This window comes from Macaca mulatta, chromosome 4 (assembly GCF_049350105.2).
Source record: "Macaca mulatta isolate MMU2019108-1 chromosome 4, T2T-MMU8v2.0, whole genome shotgun sequence".
NCBI classification, from domain to species: Eukaryota; Metazoa; Chordata; class Mammalia; order Primates; family Cercopithecidae; genus Macaca; species Macaca mulatta.
The window spans coordinates 73,586,140-73,613,895 of NC_133409.1; the positions used below are offsets into that span (position 1 = coordinate 73,586,140).

A 27,756-nucleotide genomic window follows, 5' to 3' on the forward strand; every position below is an offset into this window, starting at 1 on the left:
AGCAGTTCTCCAGCAACTCACCCTGCAGAAAACTAAAAAGCCTTTGAGTCCAAAGCTCGTGTATTTTGTACCTCCTTTTAAAGAGAGGAGTGTGGTTATTCTTTAAGTCTATATCCTTAATGTATCTGTAGTATATTTCTAATTTTCACATTTTAACAATGATGGCTACTTTGTGACTACTTCATTTAGATTTTTGCAAACTACTGTTTAGAAGGTTCCTAGTAGAGGCCTTTTAAAGCCTGAAGAGGCTTCAAAATTAATATGGTTGCTGTAAAGTAACATGTGACAGATGACAGTTGGTTGCCAGGAAGGAGATGGTGGTTTTATCATTTATAAAATGAGATTAGATAAGATGACCTTTAGGATCCCTTATGTACTAATCCTGATAAGCAAGTTTTCTAATTAATCTTTTCTTAGCCTCATTTAAAAATAGAAATAATGGTATATTTCCTGACTACCTGTCAGTTGGTTTGAATATTTAAAAATCTAATAATTTTATAAAGTCTTTGGAAAGCTAAACATCTTTTATTCTATTAGGGAATACTAGGAATTTTAATTTTTTTTTTTTTTTAAGAGGCTGCAACTGGGGAACATGTAGTGTCATTGTGGATATCTCAGTTGCCCTGGAAAGTATCTTCATATTATAACGTAATTTAATAGTGGGTAAAAGTTATAGAGACTATGAGTTGTAAAGAATGTGCTAGATTATGTTCAGCATATGTTTCAAGTTGGGGAAATAGTTGAACGAGACTTTTGAACAGCAGACAGTTACAAAATACAGACTGTAATGTGTTTTGCTTGTTTGTGTTTTTGAGATGGAGTCTCACTCTGTTGCCCAGGCTAGCATGCAGTGGCGCAATCGTGGCTTGCTGCATCCTCCACCTCCTAGGTTCAAGCGATTCTCCTGCCTCAGCATCCAGAGTAGCTGGGATTACAGGCACTTGCCACCGTGCCTGGCCAGTATTTTAGACTAATATTATTACTGGTCATCAGTTAAAAGAATTTCATTGTTTTATTAATAAACCCAGCAAGGCTTTGAAGAACATCAGTTTTAAGCAGTAAAAAGGAGTACAGTTTTGTTTTTTTTTTTTTAAACCAGAAAGTATAAAGTGGGCCGGGCACGGTGGCTCACTCCTATAATCCTAGCACTTTGGGAGGCTGAAGTGGGCGGATCATTGAGGTCAGGAGTTCGAGACCAGGCTGGCCAACATGGTGAAATCCGGTCTCCACTAAAAATACAAAAATTAAGGCCTGGTGCGGTGGCTCATGCTTGTAATCCCAGCACTTTGGGAGGCCGAAGCATGTGAATCACCTGAGGTTGGGAGTTTGGGACCAGCCTGGCCAATACGGTGAAACCCCGTCTCTACTAAAAAATACACAAATTAGCCAAGTGTGGTGGCGCATGCCTGTAATCCCAGTTACTCGGGAGGCTGAGGCAGGAGAATTGCTTGAACCTGGGAAGCGGAGGTTGCAGTGAGCCAAGATCGTGCCATTGCACTCCAGCCTGGGCAACAGAGCAAAACTTCGTCTCAAAAATAAATTTAAAAAAATTAGCTGACTGGGCGCGGTGGCTCACGCCTGTAATCGCAGCACTTTGGGAGGCCGAGGCGGGCGGATTACAAGGTCAGGAGATTGAGACCACAGTGAAACCCCGTCTCTACTAAAAATACAAAAAATTAGCCGGGCGCGGTGGCGGGCGCCTGTAGTCCCAGCTACAGGAGGCTGAGGCAGGAGAATGGCGTGAACCCGGGAGGCGGAGCTTGCAGTGAGCCGAGATCGTGCCACTGCACTCCAACCTGGGGGACAGAGAGAGACTCCATCTCAAAAAAAAAAAAAAAAAAAATTAGCTGGACATAGTGGCGGGCGCCTGTAATTCCAGCTACTCGGGAGGCTGGGGCAGGAGAATCACTTGAACCTGTGCGGCAGAGGTTGCAGTGAGCCAAGATTGCAACTCTGCTTCAAAAATAAATAAATAAATGTATGAAGTGTCTATTTTGCATATATACGTGTATACAATGTACATACTTGTAATATTTATACATATTTATAAAGAAAGATGCATATAGACAACTCTGAAAGGTGGCCTACCAGCCATTTAACAGCGGTTATTTCTGAAGAAAGCAGTAGGTGGATAGGGTGCAGTGAATGAGACCTTTGAATAGTTTAATTTTTTTCACAGTGAACATTTATTACCTTATTATTATTATTAATTCGAGTTGAACTCTCACTCTGTCACACAGGCTGGAGTGCAGTGGCATGATCATAGCTCACCGTAGCCTTGAGCTCCTGGGCTCAAGTGATCTTCCCCCCTCAGCCTTCCAAAGTGTTGGAATTATAGGTGTGAGCCACTGTGCCTGGTCTCCATATTGTTTTTGTAATATTTTCTCCAAACCCAAACAGTACGTGTCTTAGCCATTAGGAGAAAGGTGGAGTGAGTCTATTTTAATACTGCTTGAATTAAATCACTTAGAGAAAGGTAGCTTTCACGTTAAGAGTTTGAAGATCCTTAAGCCCTGTTGAGGTCTGCTTCAAATTCATGTTTAAATGCAGTTTATTTAGCTGTTATTTGATCAGAAGACTCAAAAACTTTATAATCTTTTGTTTTTAAAGTCTTCTTGGTTTTTAGGTTGGTGCTATTAAATGGTGTGTCACCACAGTCATCCATCATCTGATTCGGTGACGTTGCTAGCTAGTGGACTTTTTGTGTTGTTTTTGGAAACTAGACTACATCTGAGTGCCTAGGTAGTTAGAAGAACTGGGTTTGAGACACAGTTCCATAACTTACAACCTCGTTGATTTTAGTTAAGTCACTTAACCTAATTTTATACATTTATAAAACGAGAATAGTAAATAATCTTATCAGGCCATTCTGAAAGCAAAAAGAGTTGGGATAGTGTTTAATAATTGACAGTGGACCTCACAGATGAAAAGTATATTACTGTCTTTATCCTTTTTCTCATGCAGCTCTCTCTTTCAAATTTTTGTGTTGGCTAGTCTCATTTCTGAAATGGTTTTACCCTTAGGCCTTGTAGGCTTTTCTTCTACTTATTCTCTCTTTGTTATTTAGTTTTCAGCATTTATTCCTTATCTTTTCAACTATTCTCTTCAGAAATTACTTGTATTTTTAAATTTTCTCTTTTGGGATTCAGTTTCATATCTTCAAGGTATTTTGTTTACATGTGCATTTGAAATCATTGTTGTCACCTCATGTCTAAACTTGCCTTTCCTCCACAAATTTCTTACTTTTAGACTTTTGTTTTTATCATTAGTAAAATCATGTTCATAAATACTCAAGAGTTGAAAACTTGGAATTATTTTAAATGCCACTCTTTCATCCATATCTTTGTCAGTCATGAAATCTAATGAATTATTTTTTTTTAAATGTATATTTTGCGTCCTTCTCATTGTTTTTATTCTCAGTGTTAACACTTTAGCTCTTATCCTCATCACTTCTCCTTTGGTTTGTTGCAGTCAGTTTTTAATTGGCTCCTAATTTACTATACTCTTTTTCTCTAGTTCCTATAGAACTAGATATTTTAGATTATTAGATTATTATTATTGTTGTTATTTTTTTGAGACAGAGTCTCGCTGTGTCGCCCAGACTGAAATGCAGTGATGTAATCTTGGCTCACTGCAACCTCCACCTCCTGGGTTCAAGCGATTCTCGTGCCTCAGCCTCTCGAGTAGCAGGGATTACAGATGTACACCTCCATGCCCGGCTAATTTTTTAATTTTTAGTAGAGATGGGTTTTTGTCATGTCCAGTCTGGTCTCGAACTCCTGACCTCAAGTGGCACTCCCGCCTTGGCCTCCCAAAGTGCTGGGATGCCTGGCCCAGATTATTAGATTAATTTTATTATTAATTTTAATAGTGATTTTGCTTGAATCACTTTGTATTTCTAAAAACCTTTCAGTTTCTCCTTGCCTTCAACTGTACAGGTTCCTGAGCTATGGATTTGAGACTTTATATAAGATTATTTTATAAGACTGTAAATAGGAATATGCTTATTATATACAGTGCTTATAAATGATGCTGCGAAACAGGAAGATTTACTGTATGCAAAGCTGTGCATTATATATTCCCACTTGTGTATCTTGTTGGTGTAGGAACTCAGTGATTTTGTAGTAGGAAAGCACAGAGTTCTGTTGAGATTCTAATACATTTCCATTAGGAAATAGCTACCTCTTAACTTTTTTGTAAATCACTGTAAAGAAAGATTTATTGATGAGTATGTTATAAATGTAAATAGTGTGGAAGCGGAATAATAGCTGTAACTGGAATGCTGTTTTCCCAGTCAGTCTATTTCACTTACATTTTCTTGTTAAACTTTGTGCTTGTGGTTTCTAACTGGATGTTTATTTCACTTATATATCCCTCCCCCGTTATTTTTATTTTGACATTAAATTATGTCATGAGATCTTGTGTTAATGAGGAAAATGTTTGAGGTCCTAAATACCACTTGTGTATACAGTATTATTTCTCTGTTAAATGCATATGGGAGTGTGAGGAGAGAATAACAAAGATGCTGTGTCACTAATAGTTAAGTTTAATACATGTATTTTGAATTAGTGTCTCTGCAGAATTACTTGTGATTACATTTTAGAGATCTTTGAAATCATTATTGAATTGTCAAAAATCTCGAAAGGCTGAGAACTCACTATATGATAATAATGATATGTATATCACTCTCCCCCTCTACCTCAGTAGATTGTTAGATAAATGGAGGTGAGGGTCTTCATGTTATTTTTTGTTTTCTAAAGGGCAGAATATAGTGCTGTTGTTCAGTAGTTAGATGAATGTTGGCTTGGCCTGTTAATCAGCTGAATTTGGTTTTGTATTCCCCAATTGTTGTTTTTAGTTGATTATACCTTGATAATAAAACTATTTGAGTAAGAACGTGGATGATTAACTCTCAAATTTATACGTTGTATACAAGGTTGATTATTTTATACTATAACAAATGATATTGGGGATTATTTCAGAGTGAAACATTCTGTTGCATTGAAATATGTTCTTTAGGCTGGATGCTGTGGCTCACGCCTGTAATCCCAGCATTTTGGGAAGCGGAGGAGGGCAGATCGCTTGAGCCTCAGGAGTTTAAGACCAGCCTGGGCAACATAGCGAAACCCATCTCTACAAGAAATACAAAAAAGCTGAACATGTTGGTGCATTCCTATTGTCCCAGCTACTCGGGAGGCTGTGGTGGATCGCTTGAGCCTGGAAGACGGAGGTTGCAGTGAGCTGAGGTTGCACCACAGCACTCCAGCCTGGGTGACAGAGTGAGGCCCTGTCTCAATAAATAAATAAGTTCTGTTTTTTTTTTTTTTTGAGACGGAGTCTCTGTCTGTTGCCCAGGCTGAAGTGCAGTGATGCAACCGCTGTCTTCTGGGTTCAAGCAGTCCTCCTGAGCAGCTAGGACTACAGTTGCACGCCACTACGCGCAGCTAATTTTTATTTTTACTAGAGATGGGGTTTTGCCATGTTTGCCAGTCTGGTCTCAAACTCCTGGCCTCAAGTAATCTGCTTGCCTTGGCCTCCCAAAGTGCTGGAATTTTAGGCATGAGCCACCGTGCCCGGCCAAGAAGTATATTTTTTATACCTATGAATATTGGCATAGGATTATAGGTACAGGATTGCAAAACTTGTCAAAAAGTTCTGAGGGAAAAATTAAGATAAATTTTTATCATCAGCCATGGCTTTGGCATTCTACTTTTTTGAGTAAAATTGATCTGATCTGTTCAAGTGAACCTAAGTGTAAGAAAGCTGGATAAATTTCTTTTGCTAGCTCGTATTTGGTTGCCTGATTACCTTTGAAACTTTTTATTAAACTACTGTATCAAAGTCAAATCATCACATACTTGAATACCTAATATGTAACACATTGTGGAAGATACTTAAAAAAACTTTTATTGGCTGCTACTTATTGAGGTTTATCAGTTAAAGTCAAAGTTTTCCAAAATGGGTGGATTGATGGAAAGATAGGATGGATAGATGGAAAGATAGGTAGATCTGTATATCTGCATATGTGTGCACACGCAGACATACACATGTATATATGCCACTGGATGATTATAACTGCTTTAAAATGTTTGATAACTCCATCATCTGTGTCATCTTGGGATTGGCATTTGTTGATTGCTTTTTCTCTCAAGCAGTGGACAGATTCCCTGGTTTATGTGAAGTAATTTTCACTTTTTTTTTTTTTTTTTTTGAGATGGAGTCTTACTCTGTCACCCAGGCTGGAGTACATGTAGTGGCATAGTCTTGGCTCACTGCAACCTCTGCCTTCCAGGCTCAAGTGATTCTCCCACCTCAGCCTCCTCAGTAGCTAGGACCACAGGTGTGTGCCACCACTCCCAGCTAAGTTTTCGTATTTTTGGTAAAGACAGGATTTCACCATGTTACCCAGGCTGGTCTTGTAATCGTGGTCTCAAGCAATCCGCCTGCCTTGGCCTCCCAAAGTGCCGTGCATACAGGTGTGAGCCACTGTGCCCTGCCAAGTTTCATTTATATGCTGGCGACATTTTTAATATTATGTTGTAAGATTTCATCAGAATCCTCTGAAGGATGTTGATTTTAGTTTATCAGGCAGTCAGTTTGGTTAACTTCAGGATGCGAGTTCTGTCTTGCCATTTTGTGGTGGTTCCAGTGTCAGTTCAGTTCTCAAAGCATTTCTTCTCTTCAGGTGTGCACAGCATACTTTCCACTCCAGTTAGTTTAGGAATTGGGCAGTGGTTTCTGTGGATTGTAGTTCAAAGAGCTGTGCTTCTTTGGGTCTGTTTCATGCAGGCATAATTCTAAGATGAGGCCAGAATGTAGTTCATACACAAAATTAGGGGATCCTCTTCTCTGTCTCTTTCTAGGATTCCCATCCGTTCTCCAGATGCCAGTGTTCTTTTTTCCCTGTTTCTCTGGCCAAAAAGTCATGTTTCTTTCCAAGCTCAGCCTTCAGAGTGAAGTAGTGAAAAAGAAAAATAGGAACTCTCACCCTTTTTTGGATAATAGAGACCCGTTTCCTCTTCCATTAGCTACAGATGGATCTTCTCGAGATTTTAGGTGCTAGTGTGGTAACAGAGTCTGCCCTCAAACCCTTGGCAAGGCCAGAAGTAAAAAGGAAGAAGGGGAAACATTTTTGTTTTTTCCTTCCCTCCTCCTCCTCTACAGCATGGAGGAGTCGTTTTTCCTAGTGTTCTGGCTGAATGGGGTTTCTCCTAGGTTTTTCCCACTAGTGTTGGCTGCACTTTTCTGTGTTCTAGCACTGAGATTAAAGCTGGGAGATCATAGATCATACCAAACACTATGAAATTACCTCAGCTCCCACACACAGCCACCCACCCCGCCACCTTAGCTTTCACTGGTCATTTTTTAGGTTTGACTCTGGTTTCCAGTTTGCCTGCTGTTTTGCTTCCAGATTACTCAGGTAGTTGCTTTTTGTCTTGAGGTGGGGATTTTGAGTTGTCATCAGTGAGAAAGCAAGGCCTTGTAGTTTGGTTTACTCTGTCTTGGCTGGCACTGTAAAGCCTATATACCTTTTTTAGAGGATTTTTTAGTTCCCTCTATTCCAAGGGTTTAGAAAGGACATGCCCATTTGTGTGTTGAGTTAAAGGACTTACTCAGATGAGTTTTTGGTTTTGGGGAGAGTTGATTACAATTTTTCTTTGTTTCAAAGTAGTTTTAAACTAACTTAGTTTCAAAAATAGATCTCTTCTTTTTTAACAGTATTCAAAACTGTAATGTTAATCCTAGACAGTTGCCATGCTTGAAAAATGGCATATCCTGCTTAATAATACAAATGTTAATTATTTATGTGAAAACAGTTGTAGCCCATAAAGATAATTTGAAAGCATATGAGCATTTGGATTTGTCATCATAATCTTTTAAAAAGTATTTTTATTCATACTAATATGACATCTGGATATTAAAATCTCCAGATGTCATAATTTTTTTTTTTTTTTTTTTTTTTTTTTTGAGACGGAGTCTTCGCTCTGTTGCACAGGCTAGAGTGAAGTGGCGTGATCTTGGCTCACTGCAGGCTCCGTCTCCCAGGTTCACGCCATTCTCCTGCCTCAGCCTCCCGAGTAGCTGGAACTACAGGCGCCCGCCACCACGCCTGGCTAATTTTTTTGAGTTTTTTAGTAGAGATGGGGTTTCACCATGTTAGCCAGAGTGGTCTTGATCTCCTGAACTTGTGATCTGCTCTCCTCAGCCTCCCAGAATGTTGAGATTACAGGCGCGAGCCACCACGCCTGGCCATCATAATAAATTTATAAGCACTTCAGAAAATCAGATTCTGGGCTGGGCATAGTGGCTCACGCCTGTAATCCCAGTACTTTGGGAGGCTGATGTGGGCAGATCACTTCAAGTCAGGAGTTCAACCTGGCCAACATGGCGAAAAACCAGTCTTTACCAAAAATTTAAAAAACTAGCCATATGTGTTGGTGCATGCCTGTAATCCCAGCTACTTGGGAGGCTGAGGTGAGAAAATCACTTTAACCCGGCTGGTGGAGACTGCAGTGAGCCAAGATGGTGCCACCACACTCCAACCTGGGCAACAGAGCAAGACTCTGTCTCTGAATAAATAAAATAAAATTCTGGCTCATTTTCTTTTCTTTTCTTTTTTTTATTAATTAGCTAGAGGATTTCTTTTTTCTCCTTTACAAAGATTAGATAGATTTAATCTTGCTAGACAGATGTTTGCGTATTTCAGGCTTACAATTTTAGGAAAATAAACATCACTTCCCTTTGTAATGTCTTATACTTTTTTTTTTTTTTAAAGTTCTGGATTTGAAATTCTGAGAAATACATACGGTATCTCACACTCTTCACCACATTATCTTTATTGTATACTTAACTACACTCTGCTGTGTCTATTAGTTTATTAGAATATTGTCTATCTCTAAAAGCAGACTAAGTTTCATGACAGAGGCCTAGTGCTCATGAACGTATTTTGAATGAGTAATGAATTGTGGGATTATAGATGGTTTACATGTTTTCTTCATGTTTTTTTGTATTTTCCAATTTTTTCATATTAAAATATTTTATACCACAAAAAAGTTCTAAGAATTTATTTATTAAAAATTTTTTTAGAGACCGTCTTGCTCTGTCACCCAGGCTGGAGTGCAGTGGCATGATAAAGCCTCACTGCATCCTTGGACTCTTGGGCTCTAATGATCCTCCTGCCTTAGCCTCCCAGGTAGCTGGGACTACAGGCATGCACCCACATGTCCCATTGATTTTTTTTTTTTTTTTGATATTTATAGAGACAGCGTCTTACTGTGCTGTGCAGGCTGGTCTTGAACTCCTGGCCTCAAGCGATCCTCTCACCTTTGCCTCCCAGAGTGGTTTTGGAATTTATAGGTGTGAGCCATTGTGCTTGGCTCTAAGCATTTTTCTTAAAAGATTATTTCTTACATTTGATAGTGGGTTATTAGTTGTAACATTTCAGATTTTATGTGCTTTGTTTGCAGTTACGTGTGTTCTGTTTTTTCCAAAGATGCTTTTGAAACACTTTGTTGGGAGGCTGAGGGAGGCAGATCACCTGAGGTTGGGAGTTTGAGACCGCCTGGGCAACATGGTGAAACCCCATCTCTACTAAAAATACAAAAATTTGCTGGGCATGGTGGTGGGCACCCGTAATCCCAGCTGCTTGTGAGGCTGAGGCAGGAGAATTGCTTGAACCCTGGAGGTGGAGGTTACAGGTTACAGGGAGTTGAGATTGCGCCAGTGCACTCCATACTCCAGCCTGGGCAATAGAGAAAAACTGCTTCTACAAACAAACAAACAACCACTTTGGAAGTTTTCAGACTGGCCCTTTTTTTAGAATAAAAGGGAGGAGCTTTGCCTTTATCAAAAACCTGATCTGGGAGGATTCCCTCAGTATGTCTGTAACATCTCCTTTTGGCCTTTGCTCTTTATCTTTAAAAATTCTGATCACTCAGGAATATTGCTATATCAAAAGTTAACCAAAGCTTATATTTAAAGTTTTATATTCAATATTTTTTATAAATAAATTTGAAAACCTTAGGAAAAAAAAGTTTGGAAAGGAGTTTTTATTTTAAGGGACTATAAAAGTCACTATTTGTCATATTGTTTTAGAACATGCTTTTGTTAATATGGAATTTGCTGCTGTTATTTCTACAGTTTCCATTCTTTGGTCCCATTTTATCAGCGAAATCAGTTTATTAGTGAAACAAATCTGTTATTTACTTTTTACTCCTATATGCAAAATACTGAATTTTTATTTTCACTTGTAAACTTAGGAAAAACCCGAGAAATATTGTTTTAAAATTTAATTTCTACTATGAATTATTAATAAAAAGTTTCACAAAAATATGAAAACTTTCAAGTTTATACACATATTAGAAAATTTTAAAAAAGCATTCACATATTTTTTCTACTGTATTAGTTTTCTATTGCTGTGTAACAAATTGTCGCAAACTTAGCTTGTGGCTAGAAACAGCATATATTTGTTTCATAATTTCCACAGGTTAGGATCTAGGCATTGATTAGCCAGGTCTTTTGCTAATGATCTCACTTGGATGATGGACGTGTTATCCAGGGCTGGGCTCCCATTTGAAACTTCGGGCCTTCTTCCAAATTCATTCAGGCTTTTGGCTAAATTGAAGTCCTTATGGTTGTAGGACTGAGGTCTCTTTTTTGTTTTACTGGTTGTGGGCTAGGGGTTACTCTCAGTTTCTAGGGGCTACCCTCATGTCCTAGTAGCCATTGGTCCCATCTGTGGTCTACTACAATAGTTACCATAGGAGTGACTGTCCGGTCGTGTTCCTAGGTCCCACCCACACTGAAGGATGGTCATTATATAGAGGGGATTATATAGGGCGTGTACAGGGTAGAAGTCTTGGGGGCCATCTTAGAATTCTGCCTACCAAAGTTATTCTAACAAAACCGATTATCATTTTGTAGTATTTCCTTTTAAGATTTTTTGTGAGCTACATTTTTATTTATAATACAAATATTTCACCTTGAGGCTTTGGAAGTTACGTTACTGTCACTTATAAATATAGCCATATTATTTCTGATTATAAAATAAGGGATTTTATTTGACAGTTAAAGTATCTGTAGTGTAGTTTTAATTCTTAACATTTTAGTTCTGGTGGTTACCTTCATATCACAAAATAATAATTTTATAATGCTGTTTCTGGGGTGGTCAGTTTTAGACATTATTTATTGATTTTGTGCAGCAGCAGATGATGTACTAGTTCGCTTGTGTCATTCCTGCCCTCTAATACCTTGATTTGGAGTGGTGAGACTTTGGAATTCTCCATGACAAAGTATTTTCCTCCTTGGTTATATTTTCTTATGTGTATTATAGCTTATGGTTTCCTTCTTATGTTATCATTTACCAATCTTTTTATCACATTTCCATTTTCTGGAAGTTTGTGACATCTCTGCTGATTGTTCTCCCCTCCTCATTCTGCTTTTCATTGTGAATTTTTATACCTTTTTCTTTCTTGAGTTCTTTATTATCCTCCCAATAAGAGGAAGAAAAGGGAAATATCTGGTTCACATGCTGTCTTGAATTCAAAGTATCAAGATTGTCTTGGCTGCAGAAACTTTTATGAAGTTTCTGATTTCTTTGGAGATTTGGGGGATTCTCATCAGTACTCTCAAGGGCTTAAAGGACCATTGTTAAGAAAGATGGACTGGATTGATTACATTTAGTTATTTTAGGTTTACTCTTAAGGTTAATTCCTTTGACCATAGAACCAGCAACTTTGTACACGAGCAAATTGTTGATGGTTCTCTGGGATATAACTGATAATAAGCTGTTAGTTGGGCCCTTTAAGGTCATGGTAGAATTCATTTAATATTGCTAAAATTGGGAAAGGCACAAAAATTTTTGAAGTGAAGACATTTACTTAAAATAACAAGCATGAAGGTACAGCATTTTGTTAAATTTTGGGTTTTGGGTAATGAGTTTCATTTAATGCATAGAGGAGGGGAGGACATAGATATATTCTCCGGGGGTGTGAGATTGCAGTGTTTATCAGAAAAGGGAAAAAAAAAAAAAAAAAAAAAAAAACCACATCTGTAGGATGGAGAATGCTCCCCGAATCCAGGGGTTGGCCTGGTTTTGTAAGTTCTGTTGGAACACACTGTGCTGATTCATATATAAATTGTTTATGGCTGTTTTCCTGTTACAAAGGGCCAAGCCGAGGAATTGTAATAGACACAGTATGACCTGCAGAGGCTAAAGTGGTTACTATCTGGCCCTTTGCAGAAAAAGTTTGCTGATGCTGGACCTAATTGATGAGTGCTTTTAAGATCTTGATTAGAGATAAGTTTTGTGATGGAGTAGCTGTCTCAGTTTAGGTAAAAGATTCCTCAAACCTTGAGGAATTAGAAGTTGATTTGACTTATATAAGTCTTCAGATTAAAAATACGCATTTACTGTGGTGCCTACAAGTGGTAGTATAGAAACTTAAAATTTTACAAGTTTAAGGAACGTTCTTTAATGTACATGTTGGGAGTTGAAACATAAATAATGAATTAGACTGAAAACCAAGGCTCTTCTTTAGTGTGTTTTCTTTTCCTTTTTTTTTGAGACAGAGCCTCGCTCTGTTGTTTAGTATATTTTCATTGAAATGATAAGTCTTGAGTGGCCAAAGGAAGGGACAGGTGAAGACTGGTAAGTTATTTCAATCCCTGAGGTCAGATGAGCATAGAGAATTTGCACAAGTAGAGGGTTTGGTCATTTGACATTAGATAATATTAGAACATGGCATAGGTGGGGAATAAACTTGTCGTTTAGGAAGCAGAGTTCAGAGAGAGTAATAGCACAGCAGGCACCAGTAGCCCTAGAAAAGGTATAATTTGATGGAACAAACTAACAGGGATCAGCAGCCACTTAAGACTTTGAAAAACATGGGAGCAGGGAGCCAGATCCCAAGAAGTAGACTGGTAAGATGGAAACCTATAGAGAACACTGGGTAGCTGGAGAGCACAAGCCAACAGGGCATGTAGCCATGGTCTTCTCACCCAAGCATAGAGGTGGAATCAGCAGGCAAAGGAAAAGAAAGGTCCCAGAATCAACTTTCATTCTTTTTCAGCATTTTTCAGTGTAAAACCATGATTTTCTATCCTGGATCAGATTTTGAGAATATGAAGAGAATAACATTCCCAATTCTTGGAGGCAGGTTAACATTATCTGATTAGAATGAGAATTGGAATGAAGCTTTGTAGTTCCTAATAGCAGTGTGTTATAGCAATATTAATAAATTATCAGTTGGATAATGAAGGTTTATTATTGAATGCTTGCTGTGTACCAGGCAGTCATGTCTTGTAGATGTAAGGAAGTTAAATTAAATATAGTCTGTTTATGTACATTATTTAAGGAGATTTATGAAAAGCTTCTAATGGGCCAGCATCATCATCATATTCTTTTTCTAAAGTACTGATTGTTACAGTGTCATTCATAAAATTCTCAACAAATGGTCTTTGATGGAGGTCCTTGGAAGGCAGCTGTGCTTACCACTATACCACCAGCACTGTCAGATGGAGGTCTTTTTGAGGATTAAATTTGTTGCTTGGGATTGAGCAGTAGTGAACTGTATAGAACACCTAAATTTTGGACATATTTACTTGGAAACTATGTGATGGCAGAGTGCTTCTGAAGTCATGTTGCTGGGTTCACATTAGTTCAGTAAATGTTGAGTAAACTTATATTCCAACCGATTTATAAAGAATCGTGAAACAGCTTCGTTAACAAAATTAAACACAATAGAAAACAGTTTATTTTTGTATCCAACGGAACTAGTTAAATACAGCAGAGAAATAGATGTCAGTAGACATTTGAAATGTGTGTTCAGATGGTAGAATAAACATATCGGCAAGATCCCTAGAAGCCAAGGAAAGAAGCAGGAAACTTGTTAAATCACACATCTTTGATAAAAAGTAAGCACCAAGCTAACTGAATCACTCTCTAATTTCTGAATTTAAGTAGGTTAATTATTTAATAAGATCAGTAAAAGACACTGTTCTATTAGAAATTTTTATCAACCTTTAAAGTTGAGAACTTAATATTAAATTTTAGTAAAGGCATTCAGTGAAGAATTAGATGAAATGATGTTTTCTGATGATCAGATTTAACAAATTAGATTTTAGAGACTCTGGAGAAATAGTTAGTTGGAAGCGTATGTACAGTTGACCCTTGAACAATGGGAGGTTTAGGGGCACCAACCCCCTGTGTAGCTGAAAATCATGTAACTTTTGACTCTTCCCCAACTAATAATAGCATACTGTTGACCAGAAACCTCACCAATAACATAAAGAGTTAACACATATTTTTATATGTTATATATGTTATATACTGTATTCTTAAAGTAAGAGAAAAGAAAATGTTACTAAGAAAATTATCAGGAAGAGGAAGTATATTTACTATTCATTAAGTAGAAGTAGATCATCATAAAAATCTTTACGCTTGTTGTCTTCATGTTGAGGAAGGGAAAGAGGAGTGATTGGTCTTGCTGTCTCACGGGTGGCAGAGGCAGAAGATGTGGAGGAGATGGAAGGGTAGGCAGGAGAGGCAGATACACTCAGTGTAACTTTACAGAAATCATAATTTCTGTCCAACTTTTTTGCTTTTTCATTTCTCTAAAAATGTTTCTAAGCATGGCACCAATTCTTCTTCCACTGTTGGCTTTAATTTTAGTACCTGTGTCATAGGGTTTGTGTTCTAAAAATAAATCAAAAGCAGTCTTGAATAATTGTAACCCTTCTGCCAGATTGTCTAAAGTAGATTTGTTTTCTGGCACTGCTTCTTCTGCTTCTTCCTGACCGTCTGGCACTGGTTTGGAAGCACTCTTCTTCATCAAGTTGTCTTCTGTTAATTCCTCTGATGTGGTGTCCATTAGCTCTTGAATTTCTCCAAGATTCGTATCCTGAAACCCTTCACCTCCCTCCAGCGCCCCCCCCCCCTTTTTTTTTGCTATATCCACAATTTTATGACTCCTTCATTGGTTCTGTTATAAATCCTATGAAGTCATGTGCAACATCTGGACACAGTTTTGCCCAGCAGGAATTTATTGTTTTGTGCTTCACGGCTTTCACAGCTTTTTTTGTGGCGGTGGTGGCATTTTCAGTGGTGTAATACTTCCAGACTTCTATGATGGTCTGTTGGGGTTCTGTTCCACAGCATTGATGATCTCTTTTGTAGACTACAGTGTATAATGAGCCTTTGGTCCTTATGACCCCCTCATCTAGAGGCTGAATTAGAGACGTCTCGTTTGGGGACACATAGACTACTTTGACGCCTTCATGGAGTTCTGGGTGGCCAGGGGCATTGTCCAGTATGAGAAGAATTTTAAAAGGCAGTCCCTTACTGGCAGGGTACTTCCTGACTTCAGGGACAAAGCATTGATGGAACCAGTCCAGAAAAAGTGTTCTTCTTGCCCAGGCCTTCCTTCTGTATAACCAAAAGACTGGTAGCCAGCCAATGTCTTCTATCTTTTCCTATCAAGGCTCAGGTTAGCAGCTTTATAGAAAGGGCAGTCCTGATTATAAGCCTGACTGCATTTGCACAAAATAGTAGAGTTAGCCTATACTTTCCTGCTTTAAATCCTGGTGTTTGCCTTTCTTCCTTACCAATAATTGTTCTTTGTGTGTGTGTGTTTTTTTTTTTTTTTTTCCAGAATAAATTACTTTCATCTGCAAAAACCTGTTCAGGAAGATACTCATTCTCCTCAATGATATTCTTAAATTCTTAATGATATCTGGGAAATCATGTGTTGCCTCTTGTTTGGCAGAAGCTGCTTCTTCTGTTATGTCTCTTTTTTTTTTTTTTTTTTTTTTTTGAGATGGGAGTCTCACTGTGTCACCCAGGCTGGAGTGCGGTGGCACAGATATAGCTCACTGCAACCTCTGCCTCCTGGGCTCAACTGATCCTCACACCTCAGCCGATAGTTGGGACTATAGGCGCAGGCCACCACACCTGTCTAATTTTTTTTGGTATGTTTTAGAGAAACGGGGTCTTGCCATGTTGCCCAGGCTGGTCCTGAACTCCTGGAATTAAGTGAGCTGCCGGCCTTGGCCTCCCAAAGTGCTGGGATTATAGGCATGAGCCACCATGCTTGACCTTCTGGTATCTTGACATTTTTAAAGCCATACCTCTTTCTAAAATGATCAGACGATGCTTTGCTGGCATTAAATTCTCCAGCTTTAGATCTGTCACCTCCCTTTTGCTTTAAGGTATCATATAATGACTTAGCTTTTCTTTAATCATATTAGAGTCTGTAGGTATGCCTTTCTTATAACAATTCTGTACCCACACAGAGGCTGCATTTTCAATACAAAATAAAAAGGTATTTCACAAAATGTTCGAGGTTTTTGGCCTTTTGGGATAGCTGCAGTGACGCTTCACGAATTTCCTTTTCTTTTTTGACAATGGTCCTCATATGCCAGATTCATTTATCTTGAAAAGGTGGGCAACTGCAGCTGAAGACCTCAACCTACTGTACATATCAAGCAAGTCAGCGCTTTTCTTTTAATGTCATAACTTTGCTTCTTGAGAACGCTTTCAGCATCACTAGTGCCACTTCCCATGGGTCTGTGCTGGTATTCAAGGTTTATGTTATTGCACGAAACACAATGAAAAATCTTCAAGAACTGCAAGATACAATTTTTTACTATGATAGCAATTTATTAGAGAGATGAACTGCTCATGCAGAAATGGTTAACATCACATGGCATTTTAAGTGGATACTCACACTTGAGCTCACTGCAATAGCAACAGAAGGTGGCTGTGAAATTATTATACTAGAGGTTTTTGCGGTTATGATTAATATTACATCTTTAACATTGTTTATGTTTCTCTCTCCTGTGAATGATGCTATGTATGTTATGGTAGTAAATGTTAAACTAAAATAAACTAGTATCTGCATATATTTTATGCATTCATGACATGCCTTTTTTGTTTTTTCAATATTGCTAGGCTACACAGTTCCTCTGCATGTATTTTTAAATTGTCAAAAATCTCTCAAAAATTTTCTAATGTTTATTGGAAAAATCCACATATAAGTAAGCCAGGCGCAGTGGCTCACGCCTGTAATCCCAGCACTTTGGGAAACCAAGGCAGGCGGATCACTTGAGCCCAGGAGTTTGAGACCAGCCTAGCCAACATGGCCAAAGTTTAGTTTCCAAACTTCTAATTAATATCTTACAGTATTATACTTAAAAATCAGCATCTATGCATACAATAGAAGTTTTAATCAGTATTCATTTAAGCTTAGTTGTCTGTTGCCTAATTTCCTCACTCTGAGTAGGATTCTTTCCCTTTGCTTATATGAGAAATTTCAAAACAAAGATTTGGAGGTAGCCCAGGCACTGTGGCTCATGCTTGTAACCTCACCACTTTGAGAGGCCGAAGTAGGCAGATTGCTTGAGCCCAGGAGTTCAAGACCAGCCCAGACGACATGGTGAAACCCCACGTCTACAAAACATACAAAAATTAGCCTGTGTGGTGGCACGCACTTATAGTCCCAGCTACTTGGGAGGCTGAGGTGGGAGTATAGTTTGAACCCAGGAGGTAGAGGCTGCAGTGAGCCGTGATCATGCCCTTGAACTCCAGCCTGGGTGGCACAGTGAGACCCTGTCTCAATCAATCAATCAATCAATTGGCAGATGGGGTGTGATTATTGTTAAACATTAGAGCCCTTTTTTTGTTTTTTCTTTTTGAGATGGAGTCTCTCTCTGGAGGCTCCCAGGCTGAAGTGCAGTGGCGCAATCTTTGCTCACTACAGCCTCCGCCTCTTGGGTTCAAGCAGTTCTCCTGCCTCAGCCTCCCGAGTAGCTGGAATTACAGGTGCCTGCCACCACGTCAAGCTAAGTTTTGTATTTTTAGTAGCGACAGAGTTTCACCATGTTGTCCAGGCTGGTCTTGAACTCCTGATCTCAGGTGATCTACCTGCCTAGGCCTCCCAAAGTGCTGGAATTACAGGCATGAGCCACCTTGCCCAGCCGGAGCCCTTGATTTTTAAAAAGTTTTATTGAGGTGCATACCATAAAATCAGTCAACTTAAAGTATACAATTCAGTGATTCTGTGCAACCATCGTCACATTCCATTTTAAACCATTTTTATCATCCCAACAAGAAACACTCATCAGCAGTGATTCCTCATTTATCTCCAACTCTTTCAGCCCTAGACAACCACCAATAGATTTGCCCTTTCTGGATATTACGTATAAATGGAATTATATACATGTTGCCTTTTTCACCTGGCTTCTTCAGTTTAGCATAATGTTTTCAAGGTTTATTCAGGTTGTAACATGTATCAGTACTTTTTTTTTCTTTTTATGGCTCATATTTCTTTGAATAGATACATTTGTTTACTCATTAACTGACAGATACTTGGATGTCTGCTTTTTAATGAATTTTAAATGAATTTTATATGAATAAGGCTACAATGACCACATGTGTACAGGTTTTTTTTTTCTTTCTTTCTCAACCCTCAGATGGTAAAAAGTATCATGTACAAGTTCTTTGTGAATACATGTTCTCAGTTCTCTTGGGTACATACCTAGAAGTGGAATTGGCTGGGTTATATGTTGACTGTGTTTAATCTTTTGAGGAACTATCAAGCTGTTTTCCAAAGCTGCTGCAACATTTTATATTCCCACCAGTATTGTATGAGGGTTCCAGTTTCTCCACATCCTTGCTTACACTTGTTACTGTCTTTTTGATTATAAGCAAGTAAGTGTGAAGTGGTAGCTCATTATAGTTTTGATTTGCATTTGCCTGATGGGTAATGATGTTGAGCTTGATTTGTAAAAGAAAAGCAGTAAGTTGGTTTCATTGAGAATATAAAAATGAACATGTTTGGTAGTTTCATGTAATTGCTTGGAGAGTTTTGCTGTATGTAAATTTGTTCTTTTTTCATCAGCTGTATTCCCTGAATGACTATAAACCACCCATTTCGAAAGCAAAAATGACCCAAATTACTAAGGCCGCCATCAAAGCTATTAAGGTGAGTAATAAATTTGACTCTTCTATTTTCAAAAGAAAAAACTATATTAATAGTTTGATGGGGGATAATTTTTATGGATTGTATGTTCTCTTTCACTTTACAGAGTTAACACGTGTTAATTGTGGAAAAACACAGAAAATCTGTCACCTGTAGACTTTCCCACCTAGAGATAAACATTTAATGTTTATTATTACGCTTTTTAAGAGACAGTGTCTTATTCTGTCACCCAGGCTGGACTGCAGTGCCACGATCATAGCTCACTGTGGCCTCGACCTCCTGGACTGAAGTGATCCTGTTGCCTCAGCCTCCCGAACATTTAACATTTCGATAAATGTTCTTCCTTAAGCATTCTTCCATAAATTTTTTGAAGCAGTCATTTTTCCTCACCTTTCTTAGACAGATAATATTTTGCATATATCCACATTATGGAGAATGTGTTTAACAGTGTCTTTTGCCACACTGACTTGACAGAACCTTGAAATTTGAGTGGTAAAAGGTTTCTATATATTGATATATTCATTTTTTCTTGTTGATTCTATTAATATTATAGATTTGAAGTTAGGCCATTAAGGAAAACAATTGTGACTCTTTGTATCAGGGATTTGAACTGTGGGAAATGGCCATAGACATTTAACCTTTGCTCTCATAAAGTAGGTTTTGAACCTATGTTAACTCATGAATACTTCTGAAAATCTTAGGAGAAGGTTGGATCCTCTCTAGAGAAATACACGTATGCACACAATTTTATAGGAACTTTTTGGCAGAAGGGTCTTTTCAAGCTCAGCCATAGATTTTTCCCCAAGAAGTTCTTGTGCCCGGGGCTGAGATTCCCTGAATTAGTAGGCCTCTTAAAATTGAGAATAAATGAGTACTTATTTCTAATTAAGTAGATACTAACCTATGAATATTCAGTGGTATGTTTTCCTGCCCTGAATTAAAATATTAACTGTAACCAAAAGCACCAACTATTTAAATTATCTTTTAAATAACAACAATGTGGTAGATTTAACAAATTTCCATTTACTAGTAATTACTAGTGGGAGAAAATTCAGATCATTAGTTGATTTTGCGGTTTTCTAGTGGCTAAAGCTTAGTTTTCAGACTTGTTAGTATCTTACATCTATAGTTAAAATCCATGTACTTACGTGACAGGAAATGAGAGAGAATGACAGTAGCTATAAGCACGTTGAAGCCAGAAAATCTTTCAAAGACATGATTTTTTAGAGTATTTGATAGGCTTACTATGGATTAATGTTATTGTCTTATACTTTATTCTACATTGTCTGATTTTTATGGTCATGATCATTTGAAACTATGCAAACGTGTATTTTTTTCTGTGACAATTAGTAATTGATGCACTTTTCATAGCTTGTTGAGCAGAGTACTTTCTTAATAGAGTTAATGAGGCATAGGTGCAAACAGTGTTTTCTATTTTCAGATGTCAGACGGGTCTGAGAGAAATTAAGTAATTTGCAGTAGTAGGAGTAACTATAGCTAGAATTTTAATCCAGAATTCTGTCAGTCAAGAGTCTAACTCTGGACACAGTGGCACACATTGTTAGTCCTAGCTACTGGGTAGGCTGAGGCAGGATGATCGCTTGAACCCAGGAATTTGAGGCCAGCCTGGGCAACATAGTGAGATCTTGGCTCTTAGTTTTTTTTTTTTTTTTTAAAGAAGTAATGTTTTTTAAAGAGTCTAATCTTTATTATTATGATATATTTTACTGTTTTGACTTATTGTTTTTAATGTTTTGAATTTTGAAAAAATTTAAATGTAAGTTGCAAATTATTATGGTGAGCAGGACATATTCTTCCCTTTGATTTGCTGATTGTTAACATTTTGCTACACGTGGAAGTTAGTTTCAAACTTCATTCGTAATAACAATCCTTGATACATACTTGAGTTTGAAACTCCTGAGAATAAAGACATTTTGCTAGGGGACCATAATACACCAATCACATGCAAAAAATTTCACTTTGATATAATTATCTAATATACAGTTCATCGTTACATTTTAATGTTGTTGCATTGTTGACTAGTAGCTGTTCCCATCAACCTTGCTCTTTCAGAATCCAGTCAAGATCACACATTATACTTATTTGTCCTGTCACCCAGCCGTTTTTTTTGTGACTTGACATTTTTGAAGAGTCTAGACCAGCTGTTTTTCACTACTTTCTTTAAATTGCATTTTGTGTGTGTGTGTATATATATATATAGAAAACACTGCATTTTATTAATCAGATTTAAATGATACTGTGTTTCATATTGAAGTAAGTCATTGTTTTTTATATAGAAATGATTAATGAGTGATGGTTAACATTGCACTGTCTACAAAACCTCCCAGAAAACCTACTGTGGAAGAAGGCCTATGAGAATTAATAAACTTTCAGTTAAGATTTAGGAAGCAATTTTCTAATTGTGTATAGTAACTAGAAGCAAAGAACACTGTCAAGATGTCTTCCAGAAGAATTGTTCCTTCAATGTGTAGTTATTTAATATTTTGCATATTGATTTTTAAATGTTCAGGGGCCTGTAAAGAGCCTAATAACTTTAAGTAGTTGTTTTAGCTTTTTTACTTAAGTAACTTAAACCATTGAGTAAACTTACTTGATTGTAAGTAACTTTAGCCAAACTTAAACTTGTAGGTTTTGATTTGGTGAATATGAGTTCATGATGTTTTCCTTTATTTTTGTTATAAATACTGGATTTAGTGCTGAGGTTTAGTTGAATGTTCATATTTCTTCAGTCTAAGGGAATGTCCTTAAAATCCATAATTCATGAGAAGAAAAGTATAAAGACGGCCGGGCACAGCGGCTCACTCCTGTACTCCCAGCACTTTGGGAGGCCGAGGTGGGCGGATCACTTGAGGTCAAGAGTTGGAGACCAGCCTGGCCAACATGGCGAAACCTCATCTCTACTAAAAATACAAAAATTAGGCATAGTGGCTTGCTTCTGTAGTCCCAGCTACTTGGGAGGCTGAGGTGGTAGAATTGCTTGAACCCACGAGGTGGGGGTTGCAGTGAGCCGAGATTGTGCCACTGCACACCAGCGGGACAGAGTGAGACTATGTCTCCAAAACAAACAAAAAAAAGTATAAAGAGAAGCACAATTCAGGTTCTTTAAACAGAAATAATACGCCAATATGGTATTGTTATTGTGGCATTAAAATTTATTAGGCACAAATTCCTTTTTTTTTTTTTTTTTTTTTTTGAGACGGAGTCTCGCTCTGTCGCCCAGGCTGGAGTGCAGTGGCCGGATCTCAGCTCACTGCAAGCTCTGCCTCCCGGATTTATGCCATTCTCCTGCCTCAGCCTCCTGAGTAGCTGGGACTACAGGCGCCCGCCACCTCACCCGGCTAGTTTTTTGTATTTTTTAGTAGAGACGGGGTTTCACCGTGTTAGTCAGGATGGTCTCGATCTCCTAACCTCGTGATGCACCCGTCTCGGCCTCCCAAAGTGCTGGGACTACAGGCTTGAGCCACCGCGCCCGGCCTACGCACAATTCTTTATGCTAATTTTATAATTTATTTCAAGTTTATTCATAGTGCTATATTTTATGAAACTTAAATCTTCTAAGTTTTCTTAAAAGTGATAGTGGCCCATTACTAATTTTTAATCTGCATGTTCACTTCTGCTGATTCATTTTGTCTGATGCATTAGGATATTATACATTTCTATGTTTTATTTTGTATTCTTGTAGTTCATTTTCCAGGAGAAGCAGGAGATAAATGAAGTTGAAAACAACTACCTTACATACATTTATTAATGTTACTTGTAGTTATTTGATTTTTTGAATTTCCCTTGATTTAACTGATAATATTATATGAAATCTGTACTTTTCCTTTCGTGAATGTAAGAACATACACGCACCAGTATTTATGGCAAGTATTTTGCTGTCAACACAACTGTTTGTTAAAGTGTACTTTCAGAAGGTCTTCAATAGCATTATTTCATATCTATGGTAAGGTAATGCACTTTGGACATACTGATCATACATCTACTTCAGAGAAGCCTTTTACTAATTATATAGCACAGCTAGTTGCATATAAAGGTGAGTGACAAGAATGTCTCAGAATTCTTGGTTAAGATAATTGTTTTGATAGACCTTTGGAACATGTAAAACCTGTGGTTAGGAAATTTCAGTCTCCTCAAACTGATTTTAAAACCATACTTCATTTTTTTCCTCTTTTAGTTCTATAAACATGTGGTACAGAGTGTTGAGAAGTTTATTCAGAAAGTAAGTATATAATTTTCCATACATGTGCTATAATTATAGATTAATGCCTGTACTCTTCTCCTTTAGATCAAATACCCAAGTTTAAGTTGTTTTGATGGACTGTTAAAAAGTGATTCCAGTTATTTTATTTGCTAATTAAGAAATAAAATGAAAGTGCCTTTCATATAATTTTACTTAGGTTTGTATTCTGCCTATGTTCATGTGCCTAAATGTAAGCAGAGCCAGTTTGAGAATCAGTGTCATGTGGCATTAAGGATTCAGCAAGGTTGCAGTTTGTTTATGTTCTTCACCTGGGAGAAAGTGCGGGACTTGAAGTGAGATTTCAGTCATTCAACTGGCTAGGTAACTTTGAATAAGTCAGTTAGCCGTTATGTGATTCAGTTCCTTTTTCTTTTTTAAAATTCTTGTTTTCTCAATATTTAAAATATGGTATTGATAGGCTGTGCACAATGGCCCGCACCTGTAATCCCAGCACTTTGGGAGGCCAAGGTGGGTGGATCACTTGAGGCCAGGAGTTCAAGACCAGCCTGACCAAGATGACAAAACCCTGTCTTTACTAAAAGTACAAAAATTAGCTGACATGGTGGTGCATGCCTGTAATCCCAGCTACTTGGGGAGGCTGAGGCACAAGAATTGCTTGAACCCAGGAGGCAGAGGTTGTAGTGAGCTGGGATCACACCACTGCACTCCAGCCTGGGGAACAGAGTGAGACCCTGTCTCAAAAAATGTGTGTGTGTATGTAGTATCGATAAAACATATTTGGGGATTAAGTGGTTTAGGTAACTTGAAGCTAAGATAAAGGGTTGAATAACAAGTATGCTGTTTGTTTCACTTAAAGTTGAAAAATGTTAGTGATTGGAACATTTTATTTGGTCTTACGCTTTTAAAAGCATTTCTCAGAGATTGTTGTTCTGATAAAAGATCTTTCTTTAAAAGTTTTAATGTCTGGTTTGTTTTTGGTTTTGTTTTGTTGTTGATTTTGTTTTGTTTGTTTTGTTTTGTTTTTTGGACGGAGTCTCACTCTGTCATCCAGGCTGAAGTGCAGTAGCATGATCTCGGCTCACTGCAACCTCTGTCTTCCGAGTTCGAGCTATTCTCTTGCCTCAGCCTCCCCTGTAGCTGGGATTACAGACATGCGCCACCATGCCCAGCTAATTTTTTTTGTATTTTTAATAGAGATGGGGTTTCACCATGTTGGCCAGGCTGGTCTTGAACTCCTGACCTCAAATGATCCATCCCTCTTGGCCTCTCAGAAGTGCTGGGATTACAGACGTGAACCACAGTGCCCAGCCGAAAAGTTTTAATGTCTTACACTGTGCCTCATAAACTTTATAAGTAGGAATTTACCTAGGAATCTTGTTAAAAATGCCTGAGATTCTGCATTTGTAGCAGCTCCTAGATGATGTTTCTTCACAAGCCACAATTTGAGTTGTAAAGGTTTAAAAGGTAAAAGTGAATTTATGGATAAATGCTTGTTGACTGATTTCATTTGGGGTAGGGTACTTTGAATAAAACGTGTTAGAATCTTAGGAAGACCTGGAATGAGCAAAGTTATTCCATCGTGAGATAATTACAGTCATTCTGAAGAAGCCAGTCAGTCTATGGGGAAAAACTTAAATGCTTTGCTACTACCCTGTTTAAATCAGAGATCCAGCAACAGATTTGTGTAATGGTTAAAATAAGTTGTGTGTGTGTGTGTATATATATAAAAAATATATATATATAAATATTTAAACTTTTACTTCTGAACTAATTATAGATTCACATGTCATTAAATCATAAGGAATAAATCATGTAGAGATCCCATGTGCCCCTCGCTCAGTTTCCCACTGTGGTGACGTTCTGTAGAATTGTAAAATACTGCAATCAGGACATGATACAGTCACCTATTGACACTAACCTTACTCAGATTTTAATTGTCTTACCTGCACTCATTTGTATATGTATGCATTTAATCATATATATAGATTCATACAAACATCACCATAGTCAAGATACAGAACAGTTTCTTCACCACTAGGATGCCTTGTGTTTCCCTTTTATATACTCTATAGTCACACTGGACTCACCTCCTCCTCCCCACCATCCCTAATCCCTAAGGCCTGGCAGTCATTAACCTGTTCTCTTTCTCTATTTTGCATTTCAAAATGTTATATAAATGGAATCATACAAAATGTAACCTTTTGAGATTGCCTGGTTTTGCCCACGTAATTCTTTTGAAATCTATTGTTGCATGTATCAAATAGTTCCTTCCTTTTTTATTTAAAAATTTTACTTTAAGTTCTGGTATACAAGTGCAAAACATGTAGGTTTGTTACATAGGTATGCCTGTGCCATGGTGGTTTGCTGTACCTATTAACTCATCATCTAGGTTTTAATCCCCACATACATTAGCTGTTTGTCCTAATGCTGTCCCCCCCCTCGCCCCCCACCCCCAGGTGGCCCTGGTGTGCTTTGTTCCCCTCCCTGTGTCCACGCGTTCTCATGGTTCAACTCCCACTTACGAGTGAGAACATGGGATCTTTGGTTTTCTGTTCTGTGTTAGTTTGCTGAGGATGATGGCTTCCAGCTTCATCCATGTCCCTGCGAAGTACATGATCTCATTCCTTTTTATGTCTGCATAGTATTCCATGGTGTATATGTACCACATTTTCTTTATCCAGTCTATCATTGATGGGCATTTGGGTTGATTCCATGTCTTTGCTACTGTGGATAGTGCTGTGGTAAACATACGTGTGCATGCGTCTTCATGGTAGAATAATTTCTATTCCTTTGGGTATATACCAAGTAATGGGATTGCTGGGTCAAATGGTATTTCTGGTTCTAGATTCTTGAGGAATTGCCACACTGTCTTCCACAATGGTTGAACTAATTTGCATTCCCACCAAGAGTATAGAAGTGTTCTGTTTCTCCACAGCCTCACCAGCATTGGTTGTTCCTTGACTTTTAAGTAATCACCATTCTGACTGGCATGAGACTATATCTCATTGTGGTTTTGCCCCCGAAACTCCTTAAACTGATAAGCAACCTCAGCAGAGTCTCAGGATGCAAAAATCACAAGTATTCCTATACATCAACAATATGCACCAAGCAGAGAGTCAAATTATGAATGAACTCCCATTCACAGTTGCTACAAAGAGAATAAAATACCTAGGAATATAGCTAACAAGGAGTGTGAAGGACCTCTTCAAGGAGATCTACAAACCACTGCCCAAGGAAATCAGAGAGGACACAAATGGAAAAACATTCTATCCTCATGGATGGGAAGAATCAATACCGTGAACATGACCATACTGCCCAAAGTAATTTATAGATTAAATGCTATTCCCACAAACTACCATTGACATTTTTCACAGAATTAGAAAAAACTACTTTATGGAATAGGAAAAGGGCCTATATAGTCAAGACAATCCTAAGCAAAAAGAACAAAGCTGGAGGCATCATGCTACCTGAGTTCAAACTATACTACAAGGCTACAGTAACCAGAAAAGACATACAGTTCCTTCCTTTTTATTTCTGAGTAGTATTTCAGGGTGTGAATTTACCACAGTTTAATCATTCACTTATTGGGGTTCATCTGGATTGTTTCTAGTTTTTGGTTATTATGAATAAAGCTGCTAGGAACACTTGTATACCCAGAGTTGTTTTGTGTGTGAGTGTAAGTTTCATTTCTTTGGGATAGTAAGTACATGTCTCCATTTTATAAGAAACTAACAAACTGTTTTCCAAGATGGCCGTACCATTTTATATTCTCTTCATATAGCATAAATTGTATAAAGGAGAAGTGTGGCTGCAGTTTGGTCATATATTATCCATGAACCCATGTTTTAGTCATGAAAGATTTATGCAGTAATAGATGACGGTAAATGAAAAATTAACAGTAAATATGATTTCCTTTAGGCCAAGAAAACTACTCTAAAGAATACTCTGGCCTCTGACCTTGTCCTAATTGATTTTGCCAAAAATCAGTTCATATGCTGATTGTGTCTTAGCTTTATAAGACAGAAACACCTGGGCACTCTGGCTCATGCCTGCAATCTAGCAGTTTGGGAGAGGCCAAGGCTGGTGGATTGCTTGAGCTCAGGCGTTTGAGACCAGCCTGGGCAAACACGGCAAAACCCTGTCCCAGCCTAAAAACTACAAAAAGTAATTGGGCAAAGTGGCAAGTGCCCGTGTTCCTAGCTGCTTATGTGGGTGGGGTGGAAAGATTGCTTGAGGCTTGAGTTCAGGAGGAGGTTGAGGCTGTAGTGAACCATCATTGTGCCACTGCACTCTAGCCTGGGCAACAAAGCAAAAGCTTGTCCAAAAAAAAAAAAAACAAACAAACAAGAAACAAAAAAAACAAAACGAGGACGACAGCAGCAGCAAAGGCTGGAGTTACAAACAGATAAGGAAACTTTAGAAGACACGTTTTAGAACTTCTGTTTTCATGCTGTGTTCTCTAGAGGGACAGAACTAATAGGATATGTGTATATATACACACGTATACAGGGTACGTATAGATATAACTAATAGGATATATGTGTGCGTGTATGTATA

The 27,756-nt window shown here is 38.0% G+C and overlaps 1 protein-coding gene across 20 annotated transcripts in view; it reads left to right on the plus strand.

Annotated features, from left to right (window-relative positions):
* The window catches only part of SCAF8 (SR-related CTD associated factor 8), a 227,423-nt gene that overhangs the window by 19,117 nt on the left and 180,550 nt on the right, over positions 1–27,756 (plus strand). For all 20 annotated transcript variants that reach the window (XR_013416254.1, XR_013416258.1, XR_013416255.1 and 17 more), the window contains 2 exons: positions 18,897–18,980; positions 23,173–23,217. Coding sequence is in view for 10 of the 20 variants with exons in the window: in XM_015137097.3 (XP_014992583.2) it covers positions 18,897–18,980; positions 23,173–23,217 (129 nt within the window). In the remaining 10 variants the exon portion in view is untranslated. The remainder of the gene's footprint in view (positions 1–18,896; positions 18,981–23,172; positions 23,218–27,756) is intronic.